The sequence below is a fragment of the Varroa destructor genome, unplaced genomic scaffold (genome assembly GCF_002443255.2).
Source record: "Varroa destructor unplaced genomic scaffold, Vdes_3.0 BEIS01000004.1, whole genome shotgun sequence".
NCBI classification, from domain to species: domain Eukaryota; kingdom Metazoa; phylum Arthropoda; class Arachnida; order Mesostigmata; family Varroidae; genus Varroa; species Varroa destructor.
The window spans coordinates 51,835,683-51,848,390 of record NW_019211457.1 but is presented as its reverse complement, the minus strand read 5'-3'; the positions used below and the strand labels follow the sequence as shown (position 1 = coordinate 51,848,390).

Below are 12,708 nucleotides of genomic sequence, written 5' to 3'. Positions count from 1 at the left end.
GTCAAAATGCCCTTTGCTACAAATGAACGGATGGGCTTAATTATAATGTCACCAAGTCGGTCTTACTATTTCATTTGATTTATTTGAGCTACACAGGATTCAGCGTATTACTTTTGTTACTGTTGACAGTCATCTCGTTGCTCAAGGTTGAAATGGAGATAGGATTTCAGTAAGGTTACGTTGCCTACAGGCTACGCTACTATAAACATCATATTTCGTTTCTTTTAGCCTGACTGACTTTACATTTCTGAGAGAGAATGAATAGATGAATGGATCGACATCATTTACACATTGTCGAATTTTCGTAAGCCTCTTTAAAATCAGAGAAACTTTTGGGAGATCATTGTTTAGCTTGTCGTCTCAAAGTCTTTAACTATTGCTGAAGAAAAATAGCATTTGTCTAAAGAATAAAGCTTTTTTTCCTTTTATTTAAAATTATTTATTATCTGGCAGGTTGAGAACCTTTAAATCAACGAATTTCTCCTATAACTGGACCATGACAAAGGGGGGTCTAAATGACACCACGTTTCCAAACGATTATAATAAAAAATCGCGAAATATTCTCTACTGCGTGGTTTGATGCAGCGTTCAAAATCAACTCTTGCCAATATAACAAGAGCTTGTGGGAAGAATGTTTGTCGTATAACTGTAAAGCATAGGTTTATTTAGCATGAAACTATAGTGAGCAGAATGAAATTACCGTTCGAGAAACCCAGGGATAAGTCTTTGATTGGCAAACGTAAAACTGTAAATACGGGCGACGTTATCTCCCTGTACTTCGAATAAGACACCCGTACTTTGTAAGTATTTAATTATTTAGTGTATAATAAATTTGATAACAACACGTATTTTGCCTTCAGACACTGCTTTCCCTAAATCAATGTACCCTCTGCCCCTTTTAATATTCATTTGCTGAACAATGTATATATTAATTCCCTAATTTCCAGTGTCACTGTTCTTGACCAACTGTGCAGAATATTCTGTTTTCGCGCTATCAGAGACGTATGTCCTAGCCAGCATACAAACCACAAGGTTAGTCCGCAGGCCAAGTGGTTTCCGTTAGGGCGGAACGAAACTGGCCATCTGGCACCTTGATGTGAGCCACAGAAGAATTCTTTTAAGTGGTGAGGTGAGATAATGTGAAGTAAGTTGTTAGCTAGGGCGAAACGAAGTCCTAGAGCCATTTTCATTGCAGAGGTGGGCAAAAGAGTAAGCTTTCTTTCAAACTTCTTTGACTAGGGCGCACATTGAATTACGCTATTTGACGGGCGTTAATCCAATCGCTGCTTTGCAGATGCAGTATACACCCATGGTCTTAATAGAGAAGTTCGCAGGACCGAGCCTACCAATGCATGACGAAATGAATTACCCTTGCTTGCCAGGAAACATGTGTGGGGTCGCATGGATAGAAATCTTTGCTCGTGTGGTCTATGGTAAAACGCTTTAATCCTTTAAAATAAGCTAAGTACTGAAATTAATTAACAGTTTAAGATTTCTTGCTCATATTGGTTAGTCGTAAAGTATATTTTGCTTTCCAGTTGTCAAAGACGTGTGACCTAGCTAACAGGTAAACCATAGTGGCGCCTTAGCATAATGCATTAAAACAGCTTTTGTGTCCTGAACTAATTCTGCTCTCACTGAGTGTGTGTGACAACCGCAGAGATCCGCACAGAGATGCAAGCTATCTCCGATCCTATTCAGTAACAGCAAAAATACCCTAAAAACCTAACCTAACCTAACAGCTAACCTAACCTAACCTAACAGCTAACCTAACCTAACAGCTAACCTAACCTAACCTAACAGCTAACCTAACCTAACCTAACAGCTAACCTAACCTAACCTAACAGCTAACCTAACCTAAAGCGACTGTTAGCAATGAATGACGAGTCTAGCTATGGTCGATGTTCCAGGCATTGATCTAACGGCAAATATATCCACGAAGCATTTAAACTGGGCATACGCCTTCGACCCAAGTATCGCGAACTGAGCTTGTCGCACAAATTAACAGCGAGCTATAAACAAATGATGCTTATTAACCGTTTATATAAACATAAATAAAATGTACAACATATTTATGAAAGCTGGCGAGATATTTTAATATATGTGGGCCGATCACCCAAAAATTTACAATAGTCCATTTTGTTTGCATAAGGTTGGTTATCAACTGAATCGTGGGAAGGCCTTGTAGCCAACAGCCGAATATAGGTACATAAATGAATATAATGTAGAATTCCAAATAGACACATAAGAGGACATAGATTTGTCACCCTCGTTCGTATTTTGCGTCACTGAAGCCTAGACGCTGCAACACTATCATCACAGATCCCCGAATGGTTTTTGGTGGATTTCTCAAGGCAGATCATGCTTTCCCGCAAGTATTTGAATACATTTCGCATGAAATGTAGTTGTTGCTATGATTGTATTGCTAGATAAGGCAATCCAGACAATAAGAAAATAAGTCTAACGAACAATCCAGTGTTTAATTTTTAAATAAGTTTATTCTGCTACTGCAAAAAAAAAGTTTAACGCTCTATTAGGTGCGCAGCACAGATTCGTTACGGACACAATTATTCTTCTTACACACTATTTATATATCGGTTTGTAACTATGCTGGGGCATTTTTCTGATCCATGGATAAGAGAATGCAGACGACCTGTGTGTTTTTTTTTTACTTCTCGACACATAAATTCCAATTATCATGAAATTGCAAAAATTACACCGACATGCGTATTTATAAGGTAAATAATAAGCAACGGGCTTGACTAACTCAAGTCGACGCACAATTACGCCGTCTGCATTCATCGTAACCGATACGAGTTATCATCAGGTAGATCTTCAGGATAGTGCCGGGTGGCTCATCTATCTCAGAGGGAATGTTGTACGATGTGATTTCAAATAGCGGACCGTATTCCTTGCCCCTTTGCTACATTACAAGCTCGAGTTCCCGGCTTGGCTATTGGACACGTTATCGGAGAATGGAGACACTGAAAAACAGTATTTATTATTTTCGTTCGTTAATACTTGCTGATGATTGTCTCATCATATTTTAAAAAAGAAGGAGGGTTTTGGCTAATACTTATCGGTATAAATGCTGCCGCTCCTGCCGTTATGACTAGTTACAAGATTAATGAGAAGATGGGGCAGCTTTGCCCTTTCTATGACTTGGGATGTGGCTTCCACAGAAATGATCTTCTGCCCTCTAGCCTTCATGTTGGATTCGAGAAACATCACACACACACAGTTGATTTAATAAGCTGTCTTAGTTGACACCCTACTCGCTATCAGCCAATAGCGGTTATCGACGGCATCAACAATTGCGTCACGTGACCCTCCTAACAAGGGCCCTCACTAAGCCAGATGGCTTAAAAGAAAACAAACTATCCACGCATGACTTACTCGTTCTTGGGCCGTTATGTACATTGTGCACATAACGTTCAAGCCAATACCTTAAAAGTTCTTCGGAATCACTTTTGTGCTCTCGACTGTGATAGGCAAATAGCTAGATTTTAGACATTAGGAACAGTTCGACATTTTCCACGCATTCTCATCTATGTACCATCGATAATAATTGGGTTCGTACTGTTTCTATGGGCGTTTATCATTCTATTCCGAAAATGGTTTGACTGGAATAGAACCATGCCGGGAGTGGCACCGTCCTGGTGGAATCCGTTGGGAGCAGAGTGGTTGCTTCATTCGGACTGGAACATGAAAAAACGTCCATCGGTGAAGGTACGTTAAATAGGAAAAGTCCGTTAACCATATATCCGTGCTTAGCATGTACATCGTTTTAGACTCTAGTAAATGTAACCCCTTTCTAGAAGAAGTTATGTTTCGGGCCGAGTATTGCTTTGATGAACCATATAGTAGGCGCAAATAGAATCGTATATCATAATATACAATTATATTATATACGATTATATATATATATATATATATATATATATATATATATATATACACATTTCTAATTACCGTAAATACGAGAAAATATTTACGTGAAACCATCTGCCCCCAAAGAATTACCGAATTTTGCGAATGAGGCCTCCCTATAATGCCGTCCAACTAGCGCCGATTCTCATTGCTGCCATTATCAGTTCGGTCTAAATGCTTTCTCTGTCGGTGCAAAGTTTTTTTTCTTCATTTTTACCCTACTTACTTTTGTACATCGAAGTCAATAGAAATGAACAACACCAACCGAAGTTTAAGATCTCTAGACTGTTTGTCCGAGCATTTAAAGCCTCTTCCAGAATACATGTTGTCGTTGTTGTCAAAAACCTGAGAGTACAATTCGGGTTTGAGGTTCCTTAGTTTCGATGATCAGACAAAACGTGGTGATAAATGCGACAGCTGTCGCGGATATTAAACTAAAAAGTTTAGATTCGTTATGTAAAAGCCGCAATTAGCGTACAACGCTTTTCCGACTACACAATGCTCTTTATGAACTTCGAATCTTTTCATTCTACGCGAGTTGGTACGGCCGCACCATTTCTAACGTCTTTCCTTTCAATGACACCAGTCGTACTATAATACTTCGCTGGGAGTTCTAAAAATTTTGCCACTATTTTTGGTGTTTATCAGCTTGAGATCAGTAACCAAAGGCATTTGATCGACGTTCTACGTTGATTACGTTATTGAAAAATCCCATCCCATTTGAGACAAGCTTAGTTACGTAACGTTTCGAAGAACAGTTTTGTTATTACAAATGCTCGGCGGTCAGACTACGAACTACGAACATCTCCACCTATGTCAATGTGTTTATGCCAGTATGGTTTAGTTTAGCTGTTCTCGCATGGCTTGTTCCTAGTCCTCATCAAATAAACATCATAGCTCGAAACGGAAACTATTCCTAGCATATAATATCGAAAACGTCATACAATTATCGTCATATCGTTAATACTGTCGCTAAAGATTATGTAAGTATTATTCCTGACAAGTACAAATATCTTCATTGATACATGCAGTTGGTCTTCTGCGTAACGTGATCTGGAAATCCTGACGTAAGTTCTAATCAAATGGTACATTTGTCATAATTTAAACTGTGCCTACATTGTTCCACATGGCGGAAGTAACCCTAGTGTTGTTTAATGTGAAAAAGAATAAAGGGTTTACATTTGATTCTGTATGTCTCGGCTCGGGATGTAGCCTTAGTGCCAACTCTTATCATATATTTTCAATGAATGAATACATTCATTGACAGCACTTCTAGTCCTGTTGGACACGTATATGGGCAAGTACGACCCAAATCGACAAGGATTTGTTCAAGGCTTTTTCATAAGGCTGAACCAATCGGACCAGTTTTGGCATCACCGACCCTTATCGACAAATCGTGGATCTACAAGTTCCTTAACGGCTGGCTAGGAACCGGTTTGCTCATTAGGCATCTAATTGATTGGTTACGGTTGATGATTGCGAAATATTTTCATCTGTAGAAGAGAGAATTCGTTGCCTATGGACCATTTTCGTAATTCGTATTCAATATTTTCATCGTGGCTGTGATACCTATTTCAGGACAGTTTTTTTTCTGTGTATCTCCTGTCAAATGAGGCCGTTTTCGGGTCTGCTGATGAAACCAAATGAGCCCCTTAGTTCAGCAGAGTCATTTGTTACAGCTGTATCAGCTTAGCATATATTGTAGTCAATTAATTCCATTGAGTATCATTCATTCCCAATCAGTTGCTAGTTTGCTTTTTTTTTTTTTGAGTTTGAACTCAGTAATGGTAGCAAATGGCGTCAAAGACGAAAGATGCTTACTCCAGCGTTCCATTTCCGCATCCCTGAGGATTTCATACGAGTGATCGATGAACACTCGCAGCACTTCGCTGCTGTCCTTGAAGGACACGAAGGAGGAAAGCCGGTCGAAATTACTTCTCCTGTTAGCATGAGTACGCTCGATATTATATGCGGTAAATAAATGAATTTCTTTCGAAAAGCGTACCGTTTTCGATGTGTTTGAAAGAAACGTGCATGGTCTTGACCACAAGTGTTTGTTGGCCGTCTTGCACGATGAACTATTACAAGAAGTTTTATTAAGTTGTAGAGAAACATGCTCAACTATGTAGCTCTATGGCAACAATCTATCATGCACGCTCATGATAGTAGGCAAATGGGGTGTTGACATGATAAGGCAAAGTAATAATTAGCTGGAAAAACTAGTATAATAAATATGTTCATTTAAGAATATTTTTATATTTGCTACATTATAAACAATATTTTTAGGATAAAAAAGAAAGAGTAAATGGCAAATTTTTGTCAGCGACACTAACTGAACAACAACAAGTACCGATCCTGTTTACAATTGAGCTATTTTACAATTATTCCATAGAGACCGCAATGGGTGTGAAGATACATGCTCATGATAACAGCGGTTCGGATTATGTGCGAGCAGCCTATGATGTTGGAGCTAGTCTTATAGAACGCATGGTAAAGCCCTGGCATTGGTTCGATATTTTTTACACTGTGAGTGCTGAGGGTCGTCGTTACAGTAAGAACCTCGACACACTTCACAGCTTCACTCGAAAGGTAGAATAGTTAAAGTTTCCTTTAAACGATATCCAGGGGTCTAGCTAGGGTTAAGGTAGAATATGTTGTAGTCAAGTCGAATGATCTAACACCAAAAATACACATTAGTTAAAAGTTCGCGTTCTGCTAACACAGGTACAGGAAGTTAGCAAAGTTGATTATTTGTTCTCACACAAATGCGACTATACAAACGGGAAAAGGTGATTGAGAAGCGCAAGGCTGAAATGCTGGCAGAACGTGAAACCAACACGGAAACGTCGAATAACAAAGAAGACACCGGTCTGAAGAAGAGGCGTCCGTTTCTCGATCTACTGCTTGAGACTCACTTGGAGGATTCTCAGCTTCTGCCGCTTGAAGGCATCCGGGAGGAGGTAGACACCTTTGTGTTCGAAGGACACGACACCACCCCTATGGGTAAACATATAAACCTTCGCGATCGTTTAAGTAGCATGAAATCTACGAGAAAAAAATACTGGTCTAGAAGGATAGGAACTAGGAGTATTACCCTCCTAATTTTGTTTTGACTGTTTTCAAGTCCACGCGTTAATTATTGTGCGTTCTATTACTAGGCGTTTCGTGGACGCTGTGTCTCCTTGCCGAAAATCCTGACATACAGGCAAAGGTCCATCAAGGACTTGACGATATTTTTGGAAACGATAACGACGGATCGATAACCCAAGATGATCTTTCGAAGATGAAATACATTGAACGCTGTATTAAGGTGAGGTATTTCAGTCGTCTGTTGCCTTTGTCTGCCTTTGGGATCATTGTATAGGTCAGTAATAATTAGGTGCTTTTCATCCAAACCAATTACTGGAAACAGAGGATAAGCGAATCAATTTCATCTGCCCAATTTTATCTGCTTCAGATTTTAGATCATTTAAAAGCTAATGCTTCGTACATAAATCACTGCTTGGGCATAATTTAGATTTGATGGAGCGCATCTTTAGCTGAGTGCATTGTAACTGCAGGTAAGATAACGAATGAGCTTTTGATGACCATCAATAATTTTTTCTATTATGGCTTATTTTCCTCACTATTATTCTATACGAATAAGTCTTCGGAATCACTTCAGAGCGTAAGACATGCCCGCATTAAAAGACTAACCGAGGTAGGTTTGGCTGGACCTATCCAGGGTTTCTCCAGACCTATGAAAAGGCATGGTGGCAATAATAATTCAATTTTTTCCAGTAATATTTTTATTTATCAACGCTGACATTTTAGCCAGCGTAGCTGCGTGTTAATGAGTTAGTTAATGGTCACTATGGCAACGTACGCGCGTTAGCCACTTAGGTCACGTCGGCCAACAATCCCACTCACTTGCTCCTGGTCGGACGTCGTCGTACGGTACACAATGTCGCTGCCACTGTTTTTTTATGTCGTTTTCAATCAAAAGTGACATATTGACACGGGGTCACTTGTACGGTATTTCTACTCTTGTCTTAATCAAAGATGGTAATTCTGTTCTTTGACTAGAAGTCAGGAAAGTATCTGGCGCCACGTGCTAGAATATTAGCCGGGAGCGAGCTGTGAATACAGGCCGACACGAACCAGTATTGCTGTTACGTGTTGTGAAGCTTTGACCGTGTTGCATAGCTACCACATATAAAACACCTCCCGGTTTTTACCAGATAAATTACATATGATTATTCTGCAGGAAGCACAGCGGCTGTATCCTTCAGTACCCCTCATTGCCCGGTTCGTAAACCAGGACTTAATGATTTGTGAGTAAGCTTAATACGAGACGAAATTTTGCTTTTATTTATTCTTCTGTTAATGTTTGACAGTTGTAACTCTAAGTAACAAATAATCGTAATTCGTGTTTAGGCGGTCACAACGTCAAGTCACCAACGTTACTTATCGTGACCGAGACGTATTTCCTGATCCCGAAATCTACAATCCCGATCGATGTTTATCGAAAAATGTTGCTGCACGAAACCCTTTTGCCTACATACCTTTCTCCGCTGGCCCTCGAAATTGTATTGGTAGGAGTAATGACTATAAGTAAGAGTATTATAAGATTATAATATATATAAAGATTATAAGAGTAATGATAATAAGAGAAGAACTATTCGTTGACAAAGGTATAATGATATAGAACGTGGATTCGCTTAAGTACTCAATTGCTTTGAAGAAATAGTGGTGAACTTATTTAAGCTGGAACAATCTTATTTTATAGGACAAAAATTTGCACTGGTGGAGCCGAAAATTATGGTCGCGTGAACTCTAAGAAAGTTCCATCTTAGGTCAGCTCTATCACGTAACGATGTGCGTGTCCTTGGAGAACTTACCACACGCTCGAGGGGGGGGGGAAGGGGCTTCCTCTCTACATCGAAGCTCGAAATTGAATAGCGAAAATATCGTCGAAAGCACCCCACGTTAAAAAAAATACCAATTTTGTGCATAGCAAGGAATGAAGCGTACGTTAATCAAATGGTAAAAAGGCCAAACAACGTATTTACAGCATGAACCCAACGGTTATTCTGATTGGGTAATCCATTTAAACTTCAATTTTTGCGATAAATAGCGACGTGAGCGGCTCTGTTTATCGAAACTTCCAGTTGACGCTACTTAGAGGTAGAATGGCTACAGCCAATGAAGATGCATGCAACACACCTGAATTTAACTAACCCCACAACCATCACAAGGCTAGCGTATTTATCGAACCTACATCACGGTGCAGGTAGACTTGTTCCACTGGCGAGTGGTAAATTGAGCAAATCAAGTGTCGATTGAGTGTATAAAGACATATAATCTGTCACTGGCAAAAAGTGAGAGTAAGTTATGCTCGATACGGAGTTTTATCATAATGTTGTAACAAATGGCAAATTTGGAATTTGTATGTCTGAAACAAGTCATTAAATGTGTGCATGCATGCATACATAAAACTGAGATTAAAGTAAACTTGAGAGTTACATTCAGAAATAGAAACTTAGTATTCTGTGCAGATCCTGTGAGTCCAGTTAAGTCTCACTCTCAAGTTGTCAGTAATAAGAGCACTATAATCAAACCGTTCTGAGAAAACACATACTATTAAAAAGTGTGTATCGTAAACTAGTTGATTTGCGGGATAGATACGTCTACTGCGATAAAGGGGTCGAAGACGATGTCGGTCACACATTACTGATCTTCCTGAATTTGGAAGAGTCTAGAATAATCGTTCCAAAGAAATCGAGTCGGATAGATGATCCCTGGATTAGATCCGTTCCATCGATGTAGTTTGTCGAATCTACAGTCAGCACTACCGACTGCGGGATGCTAGAAAAGTTTACAGTGTTCATCTTCTTTAAAGGAAATGATTGCCATAGAAACACTCGACTGGCACCATTGCTTATCGTGGGAAGGACAAGGGACACAGGGAACCCGGCAAGAGAACCCATTATAAAATTCTTAAGCTCAAAACCCTTAGCCCGCAAGCATAGTCGAAACTATTAACGGATCTTCAAGACATACAATTAGACATTGCCATTATCTAGTCATTTTTATTGGGCGTTCAAAGAGAAGGCAACCCTCCCTCGTCTTGTGAGGGAAAGAAATTGAGTGGGCCTTCGGCCAAATGTTCTAGTCGGTGCGAGTCATATCTGCTGCAGGTCTGCGGTGTCGGCAGAAAGTGAAACCGGTGAAAAGAATCGAGGACTAGAAAGGACTAAAAATAAAGCCTGGTCGTCTATAAAACTGTTACTCAAGTCTTCTCCAGAAAGATTCGAAGCTGGGCGTACGCTCAATTTGTGTCGCTTTGTGGCGCGCCAGTCGCCTGAAGTAATTTTTAAGTTAAGCGGACCGTAAGAAAGAAATTTAAGACAAACAGACATTCCAGTTCGAAAGCAATCTTATTGAAATTTATTGTGCTCTATGTAGTATCCGTTTGTGAGCACACAATGCAGGCTATGAAATAGCCAAGAACGATGTCTGCTAGGGTAAAACGTTTTAGGTCTTATGATAGGACGAAAATAATAATAAACAGCTATATAGGTTAGATCACTGTCTAAAAAAGCTGCGTCCGATTTGCAGCTAGTCAACGCGGTAGAGAACTACTAATCAAGATTTCTAGGAAATTATATTGATTTCATACAAAAGAAGACTAAGGTAAGGCAATCTCGTAGATAGTCGGAAGTGAGATATCAGCAAGCGAGATGCACTATGTAGTGAATGAACTATCGCCGCGAATAAAGAACATATCACTATCAGTGGTCTATCATCATGAACGAATATATGAAGACTCTCGAGCGCCTTCACGAAATGAAAGCTCCGTCTTCTGCTGAGGTCTGTGGAGCCTCTTAGGTCTATTGAGCGAGGCGGACCATCAAATAAGAAACTCACATCTATGTTTCATATAGAAGCTAGAGCAAACAATTGATGTGATGCATGAAACAGATTTAATGAGATCGCTGAAAATAAAAAAAAAAAGCTATTATTAAAAGTGAGCTAAACAGAGATTAGAGCGAATTATACGCTTCGATCCTTAGAGACCAGATTCCTAGTTGAGTTCGTTATGTAAATTAACAGCGAGCTAGGGAACAATATACAATTTGGGAAAAAATCTGCGCTAAAAGTGTCCCATCTGACGATTATCCGTATTCATTATAAGGACCATTCGGAACGAACACGATTTTGATTCAACACCCACTGATCAGTTATTCCTAAAAAATATTGTCTCCTCAATCGGCAAATATCTTATTATAGCAACCGTGTGTGAAGTCATATTGGCAGCTGTTAACCCCCTCTGATCGCACGAAGTTCATAGTAATTACATATTGGTCGTGGGACTCAGAGTAGCGGCTCTAAGTGACCCTCTCGTGCAGAAGAAAAATCTCTGGATGGTTTGAAAGTCTATATTTAACATTGGCAGGATACCCGTCAGCTATTCCAACAATTCATTGTATTTGCAACTGAAAAGTTTCTACATAATAACATTATAGCGTTGGTATACGTTTATAATGCAATAAGTACACCAACGACAGCTGTGATTTTTCAGATAGTGTTATCGATATATCAGATCACCCTGTAGTGCTACGGGAACATTGTGATAGTGTTAAATGTGTTATATAGTTTCATTTGCTTTAAGAGATATGAAATAAGAACTAACAACGGTCAAAAAATAATTTACCCTATCTGTGTGTGAGTGTAAGTTTGTATGTACTTTTTTCTTGATCCGACGCGTATCTTATCCTGACTGCAGACCTACATTGGCCTTTCCTCGAACGAAGGACGATCATCTATCTCTCTCTCATAAATTTACCTAATTCTGCGGCAAACGCCAAAATATAATCTGTAATACAATATGCCGAATTTGGAAATAATAGCGGCCCAACGTAAACAGGAAGCAGACGTCAGCGTACATTATGCCTATTATCGATTGGAGAATATAACCGACATAACAAACGTGTTGTTCATAAATAAAGTGTTATCTTAACCATTGATTCTAACTATAATAACTATTTCGTTAGGTAAATTAGTAAACTTGTACTTTTTAGAAATAGCACTACTGACTGTTACAGTTATCTACTTTTATTTCGCAGAAAGGGGCTTTTACTTTTCTCCATTAAGATTTTAATCATTTTCACAGTTGTGCGTCTGGGTTGGTCGCGCCTCCCCTCGAAGCTCCGAACTATCAGTGTTACGCTTCGTGTCAGCTTGACGATCCGTAGCATAGCTGGAATTAGTAATTGAGCCACACTTTTGATCTTCTGAAGTTTCATTTTTCCACTGGACCTTCATCTTGTTTAACAACTGGTCCTTCCTTTCCATCGAGGACAATTGCTTCTCTAGATCTGAAGAACTCGGTTGCTTCATACACTCTGACGATGGCGAGCAGCCCGTACCCACAAGCGACAACTGCTCTATGCGACAACAGGCCATCAGACTCGATGACCACAACACTTACCCAACCAACAATTGCAGGCGTCCAACCTGCAATTTTCGTACAATTCTTACTTGTGTTAGTTTTCTACTGAATGTATCAGATGCGTTGTACTAAACTCTTCGGCTGATCTCAGATTTTTTACGTAGCATATGTAACTACATTAGAAAAGCTGTATTTCTCCTCAAGCTATTGGAGCTTCCACAGCGTCCATTCAATAACCTGTCCTCGAGCTTTATTTCTACTGAGTAAATAAAGATCTTCAAACGATTGGTAGCGAATTTGTTGCTAGCATTCAATCACGCAGGCTGGAAACGAGAAGATTGTGA

At 39.5% G+C, this 12,708-nt stretch overlaps 1 protein-coding gene across 2 annotated transcripts; it reads left to right on the top strand.

Moving 5' to 3' along the window:
- The first annotated feature begins 3,380 nt into the window (after positions 1-3,380).
- LOC111249946 (cytochrome P450 4c3-like) lies at positions 3,381-11,923 on the top strand. Of its 2 annotated transcripts, none has more exons than XM_086987752.1 (6): positions 3,381-3,729; positions 6,720-6,933; positions 7,089-7,240; positions 8,177-8,243; positions 8,347-8,504; positions 11,699-11,923. In XM_086987752.1, the coding sequence occupies exons 1-6, from the start codon at positions 3,637-3,639 to the stop codon at positions 11,750-11,752; spliced, it is 738 nt and encodes a 245-aa protein (XP_086843878.1). In that variant the 5' UTR covers positions 3,381-3,636; the 3' UTR covers positions 11,753-11,923. The 2 variants fall into 2 exon arrangements, with proteins under 2 accessions (XP_086843878.1, XP_086843880.1); XM_086987754.1 differs by having other exon boundaries at positions 6,655-6,933.
- The last annotated feature ends 785 nt before the right edge of the window (positions 11,924-12,708 follow it).

Excerpts from the sequence above, each read along its gene's own strand:
- LOC111249946 (XM_086987752.1), top strand. The coding sequence starts at position 3,637 with ATGCCGGGAGTGGCACCGTCCTGGTGGAATCCGTTGGGAGCAGAGTGG. Across the intron at positions 6,934-7,088 it reads ACACGACACCACCCCTATGG|GCGTTTCGTGGACGCTGTGT; the intron begins GTAAACATATAA and ends TTCTATTACTAG. Across the intron at positions 7,241-8,176 it reads ACATTGAACGCTGTATTAAG|GAAGCACAGCGGCTGTATCC; the intron begins GTGAGGTATTTC and ends ATTATTCTGCAG.